This window comes from Lemur catta, chromosome X (genome assembly GCF_020740605.2).
Source record: "Lemur catta isolate mLemCat1 chromosome X, mLemCat1.pri, whole genome shotgun sequence".
In the NCBI taxonomy this organism is placed as follows: domain Eukaryota; kingdom Metazoa; phylum Chordata; class Mammalia; order Primates; family Lemuridae; genus Lemur; species Lemur catta.
The window spans coordinates 21,450,082-21,463,225 of NC_059155.1; the positions used below are offsets into that span (position 1 = coordinate 21,450,082).

At 42.5% G+C, this 13,144-nt stretch overlaps 1 protein-coding gene across 1 annotated transcript in view; it reads right to left on the reverse strand.

Annotated features, from left to right (window-relative positions):
* Positions 1–13,144, reverse strand: part of TMEM255A (transmembrane protein 255A) — a 49,535-nt gene that overhangs the window by 2,575 nt on the left and 33,816 nt on the right. The window contains exon 8 of the mRNA XM_045538755.1: positions 6,800–6,943. Coding sequence (XP_045394711.1) covers positions 6,800–6,943 — 144 coding nt within the window. The remainder of the gene's footprint in view (positions 1–6,799; positions 6,944–13,144) is intronic.

Below are 13,144 nucleotides of genomic sequence, written 5' to 3' on the forward strand. Positions count from 1 at the left end.
ACCCAGGCAGCAAGACTCGTGCAGAGACATCTTGGAATCCTCCTCCCCCTCCCCTTGAAGCCTGAATCCAGGCAGTTACCGAATCTGTTGCTTCTACCTCTGTGTTGTCTCTTGAATCCACCACTCCCTTTTCTATTTTTATAACTCAAGCCTTCAATACCCTTGAGCTATGGCAATAGCACCCCAACTAGTCTTCAAAAAGTAGTTTGGATCTTAAGAACATTTGAATGAGGTTAAGCCGTTAATCCCTAGGATAGTCTTTGCTAAAAGAATATATCACAGGGAGATAGTACAGTGGCCAGGAGCCCATCTCACAGACAAAAAACTAAGGTCAGAGAGGTTTGCTTAGATCTGGGGTCTTCTGGCTCCAAGTCCAACATTTTCTATTCCACCTTAACTGCTGCTCCATCACCTGCAAGTGCAGGGTAGGTTGAAGAGCAAAGAGTAACAAAGGCATGGAGGTGAGAATACCAACGGGTAAGAATGAGGAGCAATATGTCAGGTTGCAGACACTGCAGATTCAATTTTACTTTCTGTTGTTTAGTAGTCTTCGGGAAAGGAACAGATGTGGATTTAAAAAAACACCCAGCTGGGCATGGTAGCTCACTCCTCTAATCCCAGCACTTTGGGAGGCCAAGGCGGGAGGATCACCTGAGGCCAGCAGTTTGAGACCAGCCTGAACAACATAGTGAGACCCCATCTCTACAAAAAAACGTTAAAAATTAGTCAGCTATGGTGGCGCATGCCTGTAGTCCCAGCTACTCAGGAGGCTGAGGCAGGAGGATCACTTGAGCCCTGGAGTTCTAGGTTACATTGAGCTATGATCGTGGCTACTCAGGAGGCTGAGGCAGGAGGATCACTTGAGCCCTGGAGTTCTAGGTTACATTGAGCTATGATCGTGCCATTGCACTCTAGCCTGGGTGACATAGTGAGACCCTGTTTCTAAAATAAAATAAATAAATAAAAAGTAAAAAATGCCCAGTGAATTGGCATCTGTTAAGAGTCATTTGTTCCTCTCTTCCCCTGGCCCATGTATACCCTTGGCCCTCGTGACTTCCCTGCTCAAGGAGAATTGGCCTGTTCATTGATGTATCTCCCAGAGCTCAGAACAGCACTTGACAAGCAGTATGTGCTCAATAAATCTTGAAAGAGTGAATACAAGTTCAGGTGTGAATATTGTTGCCTCGCTCCAGTGATGGAGCAGGGCTCAGGCGAGGCCTGAAGGCTAGAGGGTACTGCAGGGATGGTGAGAGGCAGGAGGCCAGTCTTAGGCTGTCAGGAAGAGCAAACATAAGCCAACCAACAGGGCGGGGGAACTGCAATTATTCTGTTGCATCTTGGCTCTAAGGAGGAGCTGGTATACATATTTAAAATAACATGCCAAAAGTTCTCAAGAGTTCAAGTGCCATTTGGAGGGAGGGCAGTGGAGAGGTCACACCTTTACTTTGTTCAGCTAGCCAGAGTTCAAGTAGATCGTGTCACCTTCCCAGGGCTGTAGCAATCTAGAGTCAGCCTTGACATGAGGTTTCTGGAGCCTGAGACCAGTTGGCTGATTCTTGTTAGCTCCAGTCCTGACCTGTGCACTCGTGGGAAAGGGATGTCCAAGTTTCTAGGTCTTGCTTGAGACTCTGAAATAGCTGCCATCATCACCCTCCTGTCCCATCCCATCCATCATTTCACTCTGAGTGATGGAATGACAGAGTTATAGAACCTAGAGAGCCACTAAAGGCAAAACAACTTGAGGCAGTGGACTCAGTGCAATCTAGAGTCCTTCCTAAAAACTCAATTTTTCTCCTCCTTCCATGAAGATACCCTTTGCTAAAATATCAGTACAATAATGTCCTAATTTTCCGATTTACACTCCCGAACTCTCCCTTCCTCCTTTCTCTCCTTCCTATTTTGTTACTTTCCTCAACTAAGAACTCCCTCCTCTTAACCAGAGAAGAGAGCAAAAACCCACCAGGGCCAAGAATCTCTGTGCCCGGGCATGTGGCACTCTGCCTCTCTAAATCCCACTACAGGGATGGTGACAGGCAACAGGCCAGTTTTAGGTGTTCCCAGCCACAGAGGGAGGGGCAAGTTCCCTGCAGTACAGCTCAAGGCAGTTCTGTCCTGAGAGGCATTAAAAGGATTCTGTGGGCAGCAGCTGCGTGGGTGGCAGTTGTACACTTTGATAATAAAAGCGGGTGGTACAACGGCCCTCGGGTTTTCACTTCTCAGTTTTGTGTTTGGAAAGTCTAGGGGGAAGGCGGTGGGATGATTCTCACTTCCCTTTGAGGATGCTGGAAGTCTTAAGGACAAAATTGAAGGGTTCCTGGCAGAGCTCGGGAGCTAACTGGCTGCAGTCCACACACCCTTTGGGTTGGTGGCAGCAGGGAAAGGCCCAAAGTACTAGTGCGTGGTTTCCTAGCAACAGGCAGGCACCTTGAGAAAGATTTGGCTTTGTTGCAGCTGGGGAGCTGAGCTGGCCTGGTATATTTTGGTTCCTGCCTGAGAGTCTGACTTTTCTAATGCCATGGGCGGCTCAGGAGAACAGAGCTTTCAGTCCTTGCACACCACAAAGCATGAAGAGCATCTCAATAGCCTACTGCTGGGCCTAGTCAGCTCCGGCTTCCTAAGCTGCTTCTTAGAGGCTGGGGTGGCCGATGGGCTGATGCTGCTCAAAAAGGAGCACCACCCTTTCAGGAACACAGACAGCTCTCCCCTCCCGCCTTGGCCTGCCTCTTCCCTGCCTGATGGTTGACCCACACTCCTCAAGATCAATGTGCATTTCTGTCAGGGCATGCTTCTGTCTTCAGGAGCATTGTGAGACAGTGACTCCAATAAGAGCCCTAGAACTGGCTGGTGATAATTATTGGTTGCAGATACTGTGTCCCAAGGGTAAAATTCAGGATCTGTTGGTTCTTTGAAATCCCCCCTCTGTTCTGCCCCAGAAAGCAAAGGCTGGGGAGACGGAGAGAAGAGTAGATAAAAAGAAGAGGAAGAAAAAGGAAGGCAGGACCTAAGGAAAGACTTGGCAGGAGAGGGGGAAAAAAAAGTTGAGTGACAGCAGCAACAGCCTTCTAAGGCTCTCAGCAACTTGTGCCATAAACTGCCTCCCCCAGGATTATAGCAATCCTTTTATTAAATGGTCCTAATTTGTAATGAGTCATTTTTAGTGGCTAAGGTGAAACCTAGTGACTTAATAAAGAATACAAACAGAGGCATTTGTATTTTGCATAGGTTGAGACTTTTAAGCTTAGATTCGGCAGTTCACCAAATGGACAGGAAAGGGATCAGTCCGTGGTTAGTATGAAGTAGGAGGATTGGCCCAGGATGCCAGACTGGGGAGTATGGCTGGGAACCTTAAGTGATTTATAAAAAGCTACACTGGGTTTAATTTCCCGGCAGAAGTAAAAACCGATGCTTTATACCCTACAGATTTTGGATTACTTGGCTGAGGCCGAAGGGATAGTGGGGAAATGAGTGCAAAGGGCAAGAGAAGTGAGTGTTGGCGACACAAGTAGTTTCAGCTTATATCCTTCCTGCTTTGGAGTTAAGCAAGGACATCCTGGAGTCCAATGCTTGAAAGAGTCCTATTTCTCCAAGCTCAGCACTCAAAACTTCCTCAGGGCCAGCTGATCAGACCCAAGTCTTCACTCATGTCTGACCACAAGAAATGTTTCCCAAGCTTCCTAACTGGACAGCCACCCCATAAGGGCCTGACTTTTAAGGGTTAAAACAAACCCTATAAGTTTTTTTCCTCATCCTTCTATTAGCCTCAGGGTCAAAAGGAAACAAAAATCATCAAATCCAAAGTCACAGAAATAGTCTTATTTAGAAATAACCAAAATGGGGAAGTTGTTCAGAAGAAAGTCTAGAAAGGTCAATTTTCTGGCTGTAACTTAGGTCATTTTACAATCAGAAAAGCATGAGGGAGCTCTGGCGATTTTGGGGCAGGTTTGTGATTCTGGTGGTTTTATTGTCAGAGTGGGTGTGTGTTCGTTGATTGCTTTTTATTTATCTGGGAACACAAGCAGATGTTCCCTGGCCTCTTAGCTTTCTTGGGTAAAGACTGGCATTTTCTCCTATGAAACTAGAAGGGACTAGAACTTGGGGAACAAAAAATAAAAAGCTCAACTGAAATGCTAAAACAAAACACCATTTAGCCAGGTACGGTGGCTCATGCCTATAATCTCAGTACTTTGGGAGGCTGAGGTGGGAGAATCATTTGAGGCCAGGAATTCGAGAACAGCCTGGACATCACAGCAAGACCCCATCTCTAAAAAAAAATTTTAAAATTAACTGGGTGTGGTGGTACACGCCTGTAGTTGTAGCTACTTGGGAGGCTGAGGCAGAAGGATTGCTTGAACCCAGGAATTTGAGGATGCAGTGAGCTATGATCAGGCCACTGTACTCTAGCCTGGGTGACAGTATGAGACCCCATCTCTAAAAACAACAAAACATCATTTAAGTTCAAGCGAGAAATCACTTAAAAACATACTCCTCAAGATCTGTGTCATGTAACTATAAAGTCTCTAAACAAGACATACAAAAGACAGCTTGAGCCTAGGGAAAGAACTGGGAAGTGGATAAGAGGTAACCAAGGAGCCCCTGAATTGGGGAATGCATGAAGGAAGGGAATCTGTGAAGAGGAGATTGATTTAATAATTTAATGAGAGAGTAAAGAGACCCTTTCTGAGATCTGTGATTAGGAAGCCCATAATTTAAACCAGTAGAAAGTATAAATATCCCAAAATTAACTGGGAAAAATACATACTGCACTCAGATTCATAGCTTCTCTGAAGAATCCCTCAAATCAATCTCTAAAATCAGACAGCACTGGATATAAAACCTTGCTCTTCTACTTATCATCTCTGTGACTTTGGGGAAATCACTTAACCTCTCCATGATTCAGTCATCTCATCTTAAAAATGGCAATGACAAGAGTACTCTCAAAAGGGTAAATGACTGAATGATAGTATATGTAAAGCACTTAGCACAATGCTTAGTACCTAATAAGTGCTCAATGAATAGTAGCTGTTATTAAAAAGTAGAGGCTTCTACAATCCTTAAAGTCCCTACTATAAGCCCACGGTGTAGATTCGGACTAGGTGGCTGAATCTGGAGCCCTTGTCTAGCTTAGGTATCCTGTTTCCATAGCATTTTGGGTAATAGTCTATTTACTTTTTTGTCCCCACTGCTGTCCCCTGACCTCCCATCCCCAAGTCCCTAGACTGATCTCTTAGTGAAGGACTGTCTCATTCAACCCCTAAATCTACAGCTCCTAGCTCAGTGCCTGGCACAAGGGAACACATAGTAAACATTGACTGAACTGAAAGCAACAGCCCGAGTCACCATTGGCATTATCAATCTCGTTTTCATTCCTAGGGTAGGGTTCGAGTGAGGAATGATTGACAGAGACAGATGGCTCCATATCCTAAAGAGGGGTTCCCTAACTTAGAGTTTGTGGCAACCATCACCAAGGATATTATTGTCCCTACTTAAAGGGTTCATTATAAACTGTAAATTCCTAAAATCAACGTAATTTACTTCAGTATAAAAACGAAATATCATTTTCCAGTGTATACCACCTATTTGGGTAGCAAGTTATCTGAGTTGCCTACCTGTGTATACAATAGGCTTTAAAACAAATTGTAACATTATTTTTTCCAAGATTTAATGGATGCCTCCTTGAGCTAGTACTGTATTTTATAACAATGAACAAGTCCATATTCACATTATATGTATTATTATCACATAGGGCCCTAGACCTCTCCAAATAGTATGTAAACCAAATACAACTTCACTTTATTCAACTTAATAGGGTTTTTAAGTTTCAATTATTCTGCTAATCTGAAGCTGAAATTAATGGTTGCCCAAGGGCTTTGTATTGTCAAACTGGCTGGTTAATTGGAAGCACCCCTAAACAGTCATGCTTTTATATCCCCTTGGAGCATTCATGGGCTCTTGATCAATAGAAACAAATTCATTATGAGTTTCCCTTCCTTCAAAGGTATTTCCTTTGGTCCTTGAGTTTTTAATTAACTAGATTTTAGTGTAACTCTACTCCTTTGTGGGCAAGGGTTTACAGTCGCTGTACCTGCCTAAGGACCATTTCATTTGTTTTCCCAAAGTGCCTAGTTCAGTACTCTGCATACACCGAATTCCTTTTAGCTAAGTGCTTTTTTCAGTTCTGTTTTTCTGCACTTGAAGTCTCAGCTCAAAAGGAAAAGGGGAAAGTGCAAATTTGGTAACACACTGTCTGACATATGTGGTAATAGGGCAAAAAAGGGGAGAGGGTGTTAGAAAAAATATTTTTCTCTGTGCATTCCTAGTTAGGAAGTCTGGAGAAAAAGGAAGGGTCTCCTTCCTCATTACAAGTTTGATTCAAACCCTGGTATGGCTCAGCATGCCCTTATGCTAAGGAACAGGGTTAGGGCTCCCCCCATGGCAGAGGAAAGCCACTGTGGGACAGCGGTCCATGGTGGTATACTAATGAGCTGCCATTTCCCAGCCAACTTTCCTTCTTGTTGGTGTAGTTCAAGGCAATTTTGGACACCTTGATCCTACCTCCTCTCCCTTTTTCTTCCATCTCTCTGTTCTTTCTCCTCTTGAGCAGTTCCCACCCTCCCCATCTCTCCCATCATTGCCTGCCTACTTAGTCCTTAAGCTAGCACCCACAGGCTGCTAAAGAGCCTGCCTACCTCATATATATCATGAATAGAATGGGAAGATTCTATAATTGAATTTAGGAGACAACAAGACAGCATGGGTGAGATCAAGGGTAATAGAGAGTTCTTTTTCTCTCAGAACATACCTGAAAGTCATAAGCGGAATATGGTGGCAGGTGAGGAGGGCTATGATAGTAGGTATTGTAGGATGCCACTTGGGGACGAGCATAGTAAGAAACAGTTGGATGGACGTTTTCAACAGAACAGTTCAGTGCCGGGAGAGTTGGATTCTGCATAAAAACATAAATTAGAAACAACGTTAAATATTCATCACTAGGAGAATGGTTAAATAAACTTGGTACATCTATACTATGGAATACCATGCAGCTATTGATAAACAATGATTGTACAGGATATATTTTTAATTTTTTAAAAGGCTATCAAATTAATATGGCATGATCCCAATTTATGTTTAAAAAAGACCCAAACAATTATATATGTATGTATGTTTGTAAATGCAAAGAAATTAACCTGGAAAGATTCATAGCAAACTGTTAATTGTGGTTATCTCTGGGGAGAGTAGTAGTAGTATTAGGAGGTAATGGGTACTCTTAACTTTCTATTTAATATTGTATCTGCCAAAGTTTTTACAACTAATATGTATTGTGTCATTTTCCCCCAATTTTTTAATTTGAAAAATTTAAACCTGTAGAAAAGTTGAAATTATTTATGTGATTTTTTAAAAAAAACAAGAATTAAAAAGAAAAAATAAGACTCAAAATACAAAATATCAAATAGGCAAGGCCAAACAGGCTACTGCTCTTGCTGTGACACAGTGTGTTCAATCACGAAGAGTTTGCAAAAGTTGTGAAGATTCTTGGAGATTTCAATCTTGCTAAGTAGAGCTGTCCTGCAGACATGAAGAGTATTCATTTCTCATCAGCCCTGCAGGCTAGACATGAAATCCTAGCAGTACACAGAAGCCATGAAAGACCAAGCAGGGTATATTGATCTTTTTTTTCTTTTTGCAAACAAAACAGTGCAGAAATAATTTTCTATCCTTTTTACAACATGCTGGTGTGTATAGCTCTTGAAGGGTTAAAGCTAATCTTGTCCAGGATGGAGGCAGGGTCAAAGCACTGCTAAAGGTAGTCCCCACTGCTCACTAGTTTCCAAGTAGGACTGTGTTTTGTACCACATGGGTCAAGGCGTGGGGTAAATGGTTTTTCTATCTTCCATGTCATTGATTCCTCCTCCATTCGTGTGGATAATTGAGAGCTGTCTGAAAAATTAATGTGTCTTCCTTCTGGCACATATTTACACCACATTAACAGAGAGCAGAAGCTTCCTCTCAAGTGATGAAAATGTGTAAGCAGGCTTTGGCAGTGGCATAGGCAGCCATGTTAGGGTGTTGGCAGGAGAAACTCCGTTACAACAAGTTTCAACACAATTCTGCTGCTCTCTTCCTTGGAGTGGGTTACTGTTTACATCTTTAGGAGGTTTGAAGAGCTACAAACCTCAGTCATTATAATGCAGCTCACAGACAACCAGAGAAATGTTTGTCAGCCTCTGTAATGTGTGGGAGAGGGCTGTGATTTTGACCATTCCAAGGGCTGGCTTGCTTTACAGAGGAAGAACACTCAGAAAATCCCTTACCTCTCTACCAGAATTCTGAGAGGAAATTTCATTCCTGGGGAAGTATCAGAAATCATGTTCCCTTGGCCTTCTGTCAATTAAAGACACATCCTCCAGCTCTTGCAAAATGAAACCAGCTCTTCTATCTAAATCAACTAAGCCTAACTATGGAGAAACAATCATGCAATGATGTAAACTATATCTTATAAAAACTTTTATGTCTTCAGCAAGGCAAGGGGTCCAGGATGATATTTGAAAGGAAGTTGGCTATTATAGGGAAAGAAATAGAAAAAAAAAACATGAGAGGAAGATTGAATGAACATAGGGAAACCATTGAAAAGAAAAGAATAAAGGGTAGAGGATGTAGGAAAAATGGACAGGACAACAAAAGAGAAAGAGGAAGTGGGGGTGAAGAGTTGGGCAGGGATGGGGCAAAAGAGATGGCTCAAAATAATGGTCTGGTTGTGTTTTAAACCTATAATCTGATTTTACAATAAATGTGGGCTCTGTCTCTATTTGTGCACACATATAGGAGTGTGTGTATGTATTTCTGTTAAAATTCTGGGGCTTAAGTTGTGAGACCCTCATTTTTTTTTTGAAACAGAGTCTCACTCTGTTGCCCAGGCTAGAGTGAGTGCCGTGGCGTCAGCCTAGCTCACAGCAACCTCAAACTCCTGGGCTTAAGCGATCCTACTTACTGCCTCAGCCTCCCAAGTAGCTGGGACTACAGACATGCGCCACCATGCCCGGCTAATTTTTTGTATATATATTTTTAGTTGGCCAGATAATTTATTTCTATTTTTAGTAGAGACGGGGTCTCACTCTTGCTCAGGCTGAGACCCTCATTATTGATCAGTAGCATTCTGAGCCCTAGGAAAACAAAAGCTTACTAGGTAGCACAGGAAATGGTGAAAGCAATTTTACCTGGACAAAACTGAGTCTATTCTGAGACAATGATTGCGGACTTGGGAAAGAATGCCAGTTTTATTCCTCTCCAGTTTACTCTCAACCAGAGACACCAATTAGGAGAAAATGGCAAGATATATTCACTTTTTAAAGATTTATCTCAAATCCTCATATCTTTCTTTGGTCAACAAACACTTCGTCAAACATTTCTTTTATAGATCTTTTTCACCAACTACCTCTGGTCAGGGAATGAAGTCATCCTTTTTCCTTTTAGGATCTCACAACTCTGGAAATGGTGGTTCCTAGCTAATTCTGTTGAAGGCTACCAGCTCACAGCCCTTGGCTCTTGTTGCCACTCCCTGGAAATGGCTTCCATCAGCCAGTACCCCTGGGCCTCCCTACAGACCCCAGGGCACTCTACTCAGAGGGGAGGCACACCTCAAGTTACCAACCACATTTAGACCTAGGCCAACGATTTTACTTAGGCTCACCTGGCTGATGTTCCAGGACTTTCTACACCACGTTCTTATTTTAATAGAGTGAGCTAAGTAATGGTTCCTCCTTCGTGCCTCCATCTATACCCCTACTAGTGTTCTCTCATCTCGTGACTCAAACATCTTCTCCCCTGATCTTTGCTTTCATCTTTCTTTTTCTCCACTGGTCCCTGATAGACTTCCCAGGCTGGCATTTGGTAATGCTCAGTACTTCCCTTGCTCTCCTTCCTTACTGTTAAATAAGCTCCCAACAGTTGGCAATAACCTGCTTTTGTTAATTTTTTTAATTAAAGCAACTAAACAAAGGAGGTAATGTCTGTTGAAACACTTGTAGATCCAGAGAGCGCTATCCAAATGTTAGTCAGGGGCAGCTGGGATGGAGTAGAAAGAGCAAAGGCTCTGGCATCTGACAAATCTGGCCTCTAGTCCCAGTTCTGCTATTTAGGTCTGGGCGAGTCACTTGACCCCTCTTGGTCCGTTTCCTCACCTTTTAAACAGGGACAGTAACACCTACTGCATGAGGTAGTAATAGTGAAGATGAAAGAAAGTAATTATGCAAAAGCACTTCATAGAGAATAAAGGGTCATTACTGCATCTATCAGGACAGACCATCAACAAACCCCTTTTTCCTCTGGAGATCAAAGATAACAATGAAATTAAGAATCCAGAAGTAAACTTATACATCTGTGGTTAGCAGATTTTTGACAAGAGTGCTGGGATCATAAAATGGGGGAAATAGCAGTTTCTTCAACAAAATGTGCTGGGAAAACTGGGTATCTACATGAAAAAGAACTAAGTTGGACTTTTATTTAATACAAAAAATTAAGTAAAAATGGATCAAAGACCTAAACATAAGGGCTAAAACTACAAAACTCTTAGAAGGTATCATATCATCACCTAAGTGCACATTTGGGAATAACACCAGTTGGGTATCAGACAGAGGTGGGGGTGGGGGGAGGGGATGGGTCTATACCTACATGATGAGTGCGATGCGCACTGTCTGGGGAATGGACACGCTTGAAGCTCAGACTTGGGAGGATGGGGGGGCATGGGCAATATATATAACTCGAAGTTTTGTACCCCCATAATAAGCTGAAATAAAAAAAATTTAAAAAAAGAGGATCATAGGGGAAAATCTTCATGACTTTGAATTTGGCAATAGATTTTTAGATATAACACCAAAAGTACAAGCAACAAAAGAAAAAATAAATTGGACTTCATCAAAATTAAAAACTTTAGTGCTTCAAAGGATATTATCAAGAAAATGAAAAGACTACTCATAGAATGGGAGAAAATATTTGCAAACCGCATATTTGATAAGGGTCTAGTATCCACTATATATAAAGAACTCTTATAACTCAACAACAACAACAAGAAAAACAGATTTAAAAGATGAGCGAAGAACTTGAATAGATATTTCTCCAAAGAAGATAAACAAATTGCCAACAAGCATAAGAAAAGATGCAGAAAATCAATGGTCATGAGGGAAATGCAAATAAAAACAAGGAGATACTATTCTGCACCCACCAGAATGGCTATAATTTTTTTTAAAAAAGTGTTGATGAGGATGTGGAGAAATTGGAACCTTCATACACTGCTAGCAGGAATGCAACATGGCACAGCTGCTGTGGAAAACAATCTGGCAGTCTCTCAAAAAGTTAAACATAGCATTACCATATGACCCAGCAATTCCACCCATACACATATACCCAAAAGAACTGGAAACATGTAGTCAAACAAATACTTGTATACAAATGTTCACAGCAGCACTATTCTCAATAGCCCCTAAGGTGGAAATAACCCAAATGTACATCAATGGATAAAAAGATAAACACAAAGTGGTGTATCCATACAGTGGAATATTATTCAGCCATAAAAAGAAACAAAGCACTGATATATGCTACAAGGTAGATGGATCTTTAAAACTTATAAGTAAAAGGAGCCAGAACAGAAGCTCACATGTTGTATGATTCCATTTACATGAAATATCCAGAATAGGCAAATCCATACGCACGGAAAGCAGATTAGTGGTTGGTGGTGGGTCAGGGGAGGGAGAAGGGGGAGTGACTATTTAATTGGTACAGGTTTCAGGTTATGAAAAAAGTTCTGGAACTAGACAGAGGTGGTGATTGCACAACATTGTGAATATACTAAATGCCACTGAATTATACATTCTGAAGTGGTTAATTTTATGTTTTTTTACAAAAAGGGGCACAATGACGACAAACAGATCTGAAGCTAAGGCTAAAAGCTTGGCAGGGCTGTATTCCTTAGCATGCCACCTTCCCATTCCTCCTTTCTTTCCAACTTCCAGAGATTTCTTGATGAAAGATGTCTAACTAGCCACCTTCTCTGTCTTCCCCAGGTGCCCTTTGCCTTCAAATCCCAATTCCTTCTGTTACCATAGAAAATGATCTCATCAAATCCTTCATGCTGAGAGTTTAGTAACTCAAGGTATTAACACCTCTGTGGCATATTAGCCTTTTGCTTTGTTTAATACATGTATTTTGAAAGTGGAAAGTGAGGAATCAAAAATGATGGAAGTTTCAGCACCATGATCCACAGTAGGGTAAAACTGGAGAGAGAGCAAGCCTTGTAGGAACCCCAAAAGGTCTCTACCAAGTAGCCACCACCTGCTCCATTTGTGCATGAAGCCAGCTCTGCCACCTGAGCCTGAAAGCTCTAGGGACAATTTAGAGAACTCTCTCTTTTTTTTTTTTCCGAGACAAACTCTCGCTCTGTTGTCTGGGCTAGTGTGCAGGGGTGTCAGCCTAGCTCAAAGAGATCTGGGCTCAAGAGATCCTCCTGCCTCAACCTCTCAAGAAACTGGGACAACAGGCATGTGCCACCATGCCCGGCTAATTTTTTTTTTCTATTTTTAGTTGCCCCAGCTAATTTTTTCTTTATTTTTAGTAGAGATGGGGGGGTCTCACTCTTGCTCAGGCTGGTCTCGAACTCATGAGTTCAAGAGATTCTCCCGCCTCAGCCTCCCAGAGTGCTAGGATTACAGGGGTGAGCCACCCACCTGGCCTAGAGAACTCTTAACACCCGTCCTGGGGGCCCATCTCAACTCACCAACCCAGGGAGCTTCTCTTCCAGCCAGAGCTGTTGAGATTCTACACAAAGCCTCTACTTTCACCTGCCCTCTGGGGAAAGTCTCCAAGAACAAAGAACATTCTTTTCTCCAAAGAAGCCCCAACCCAGAAACATCTTTTCCCGCAGCTCTGAGACCTAAAAGCTCCCTCAGGCACAAACTTACAGGAAATCCTTCTCTCTCTTAGGGCCCCACCTATGTTGATGCATCCACTACTCCTTAGTGCTTGGGCTTTCTGGAGTGGGGGAGGGGAGCAGGAATGAGAAATGTGTATATGAGTGAGGGAGGGGGAAAAAGAGAGAAAGCGTACTTCCAGCCAGCTGGAAGACAGGGTGCCCCAAACTACAGAGGTTGTTCTTTTG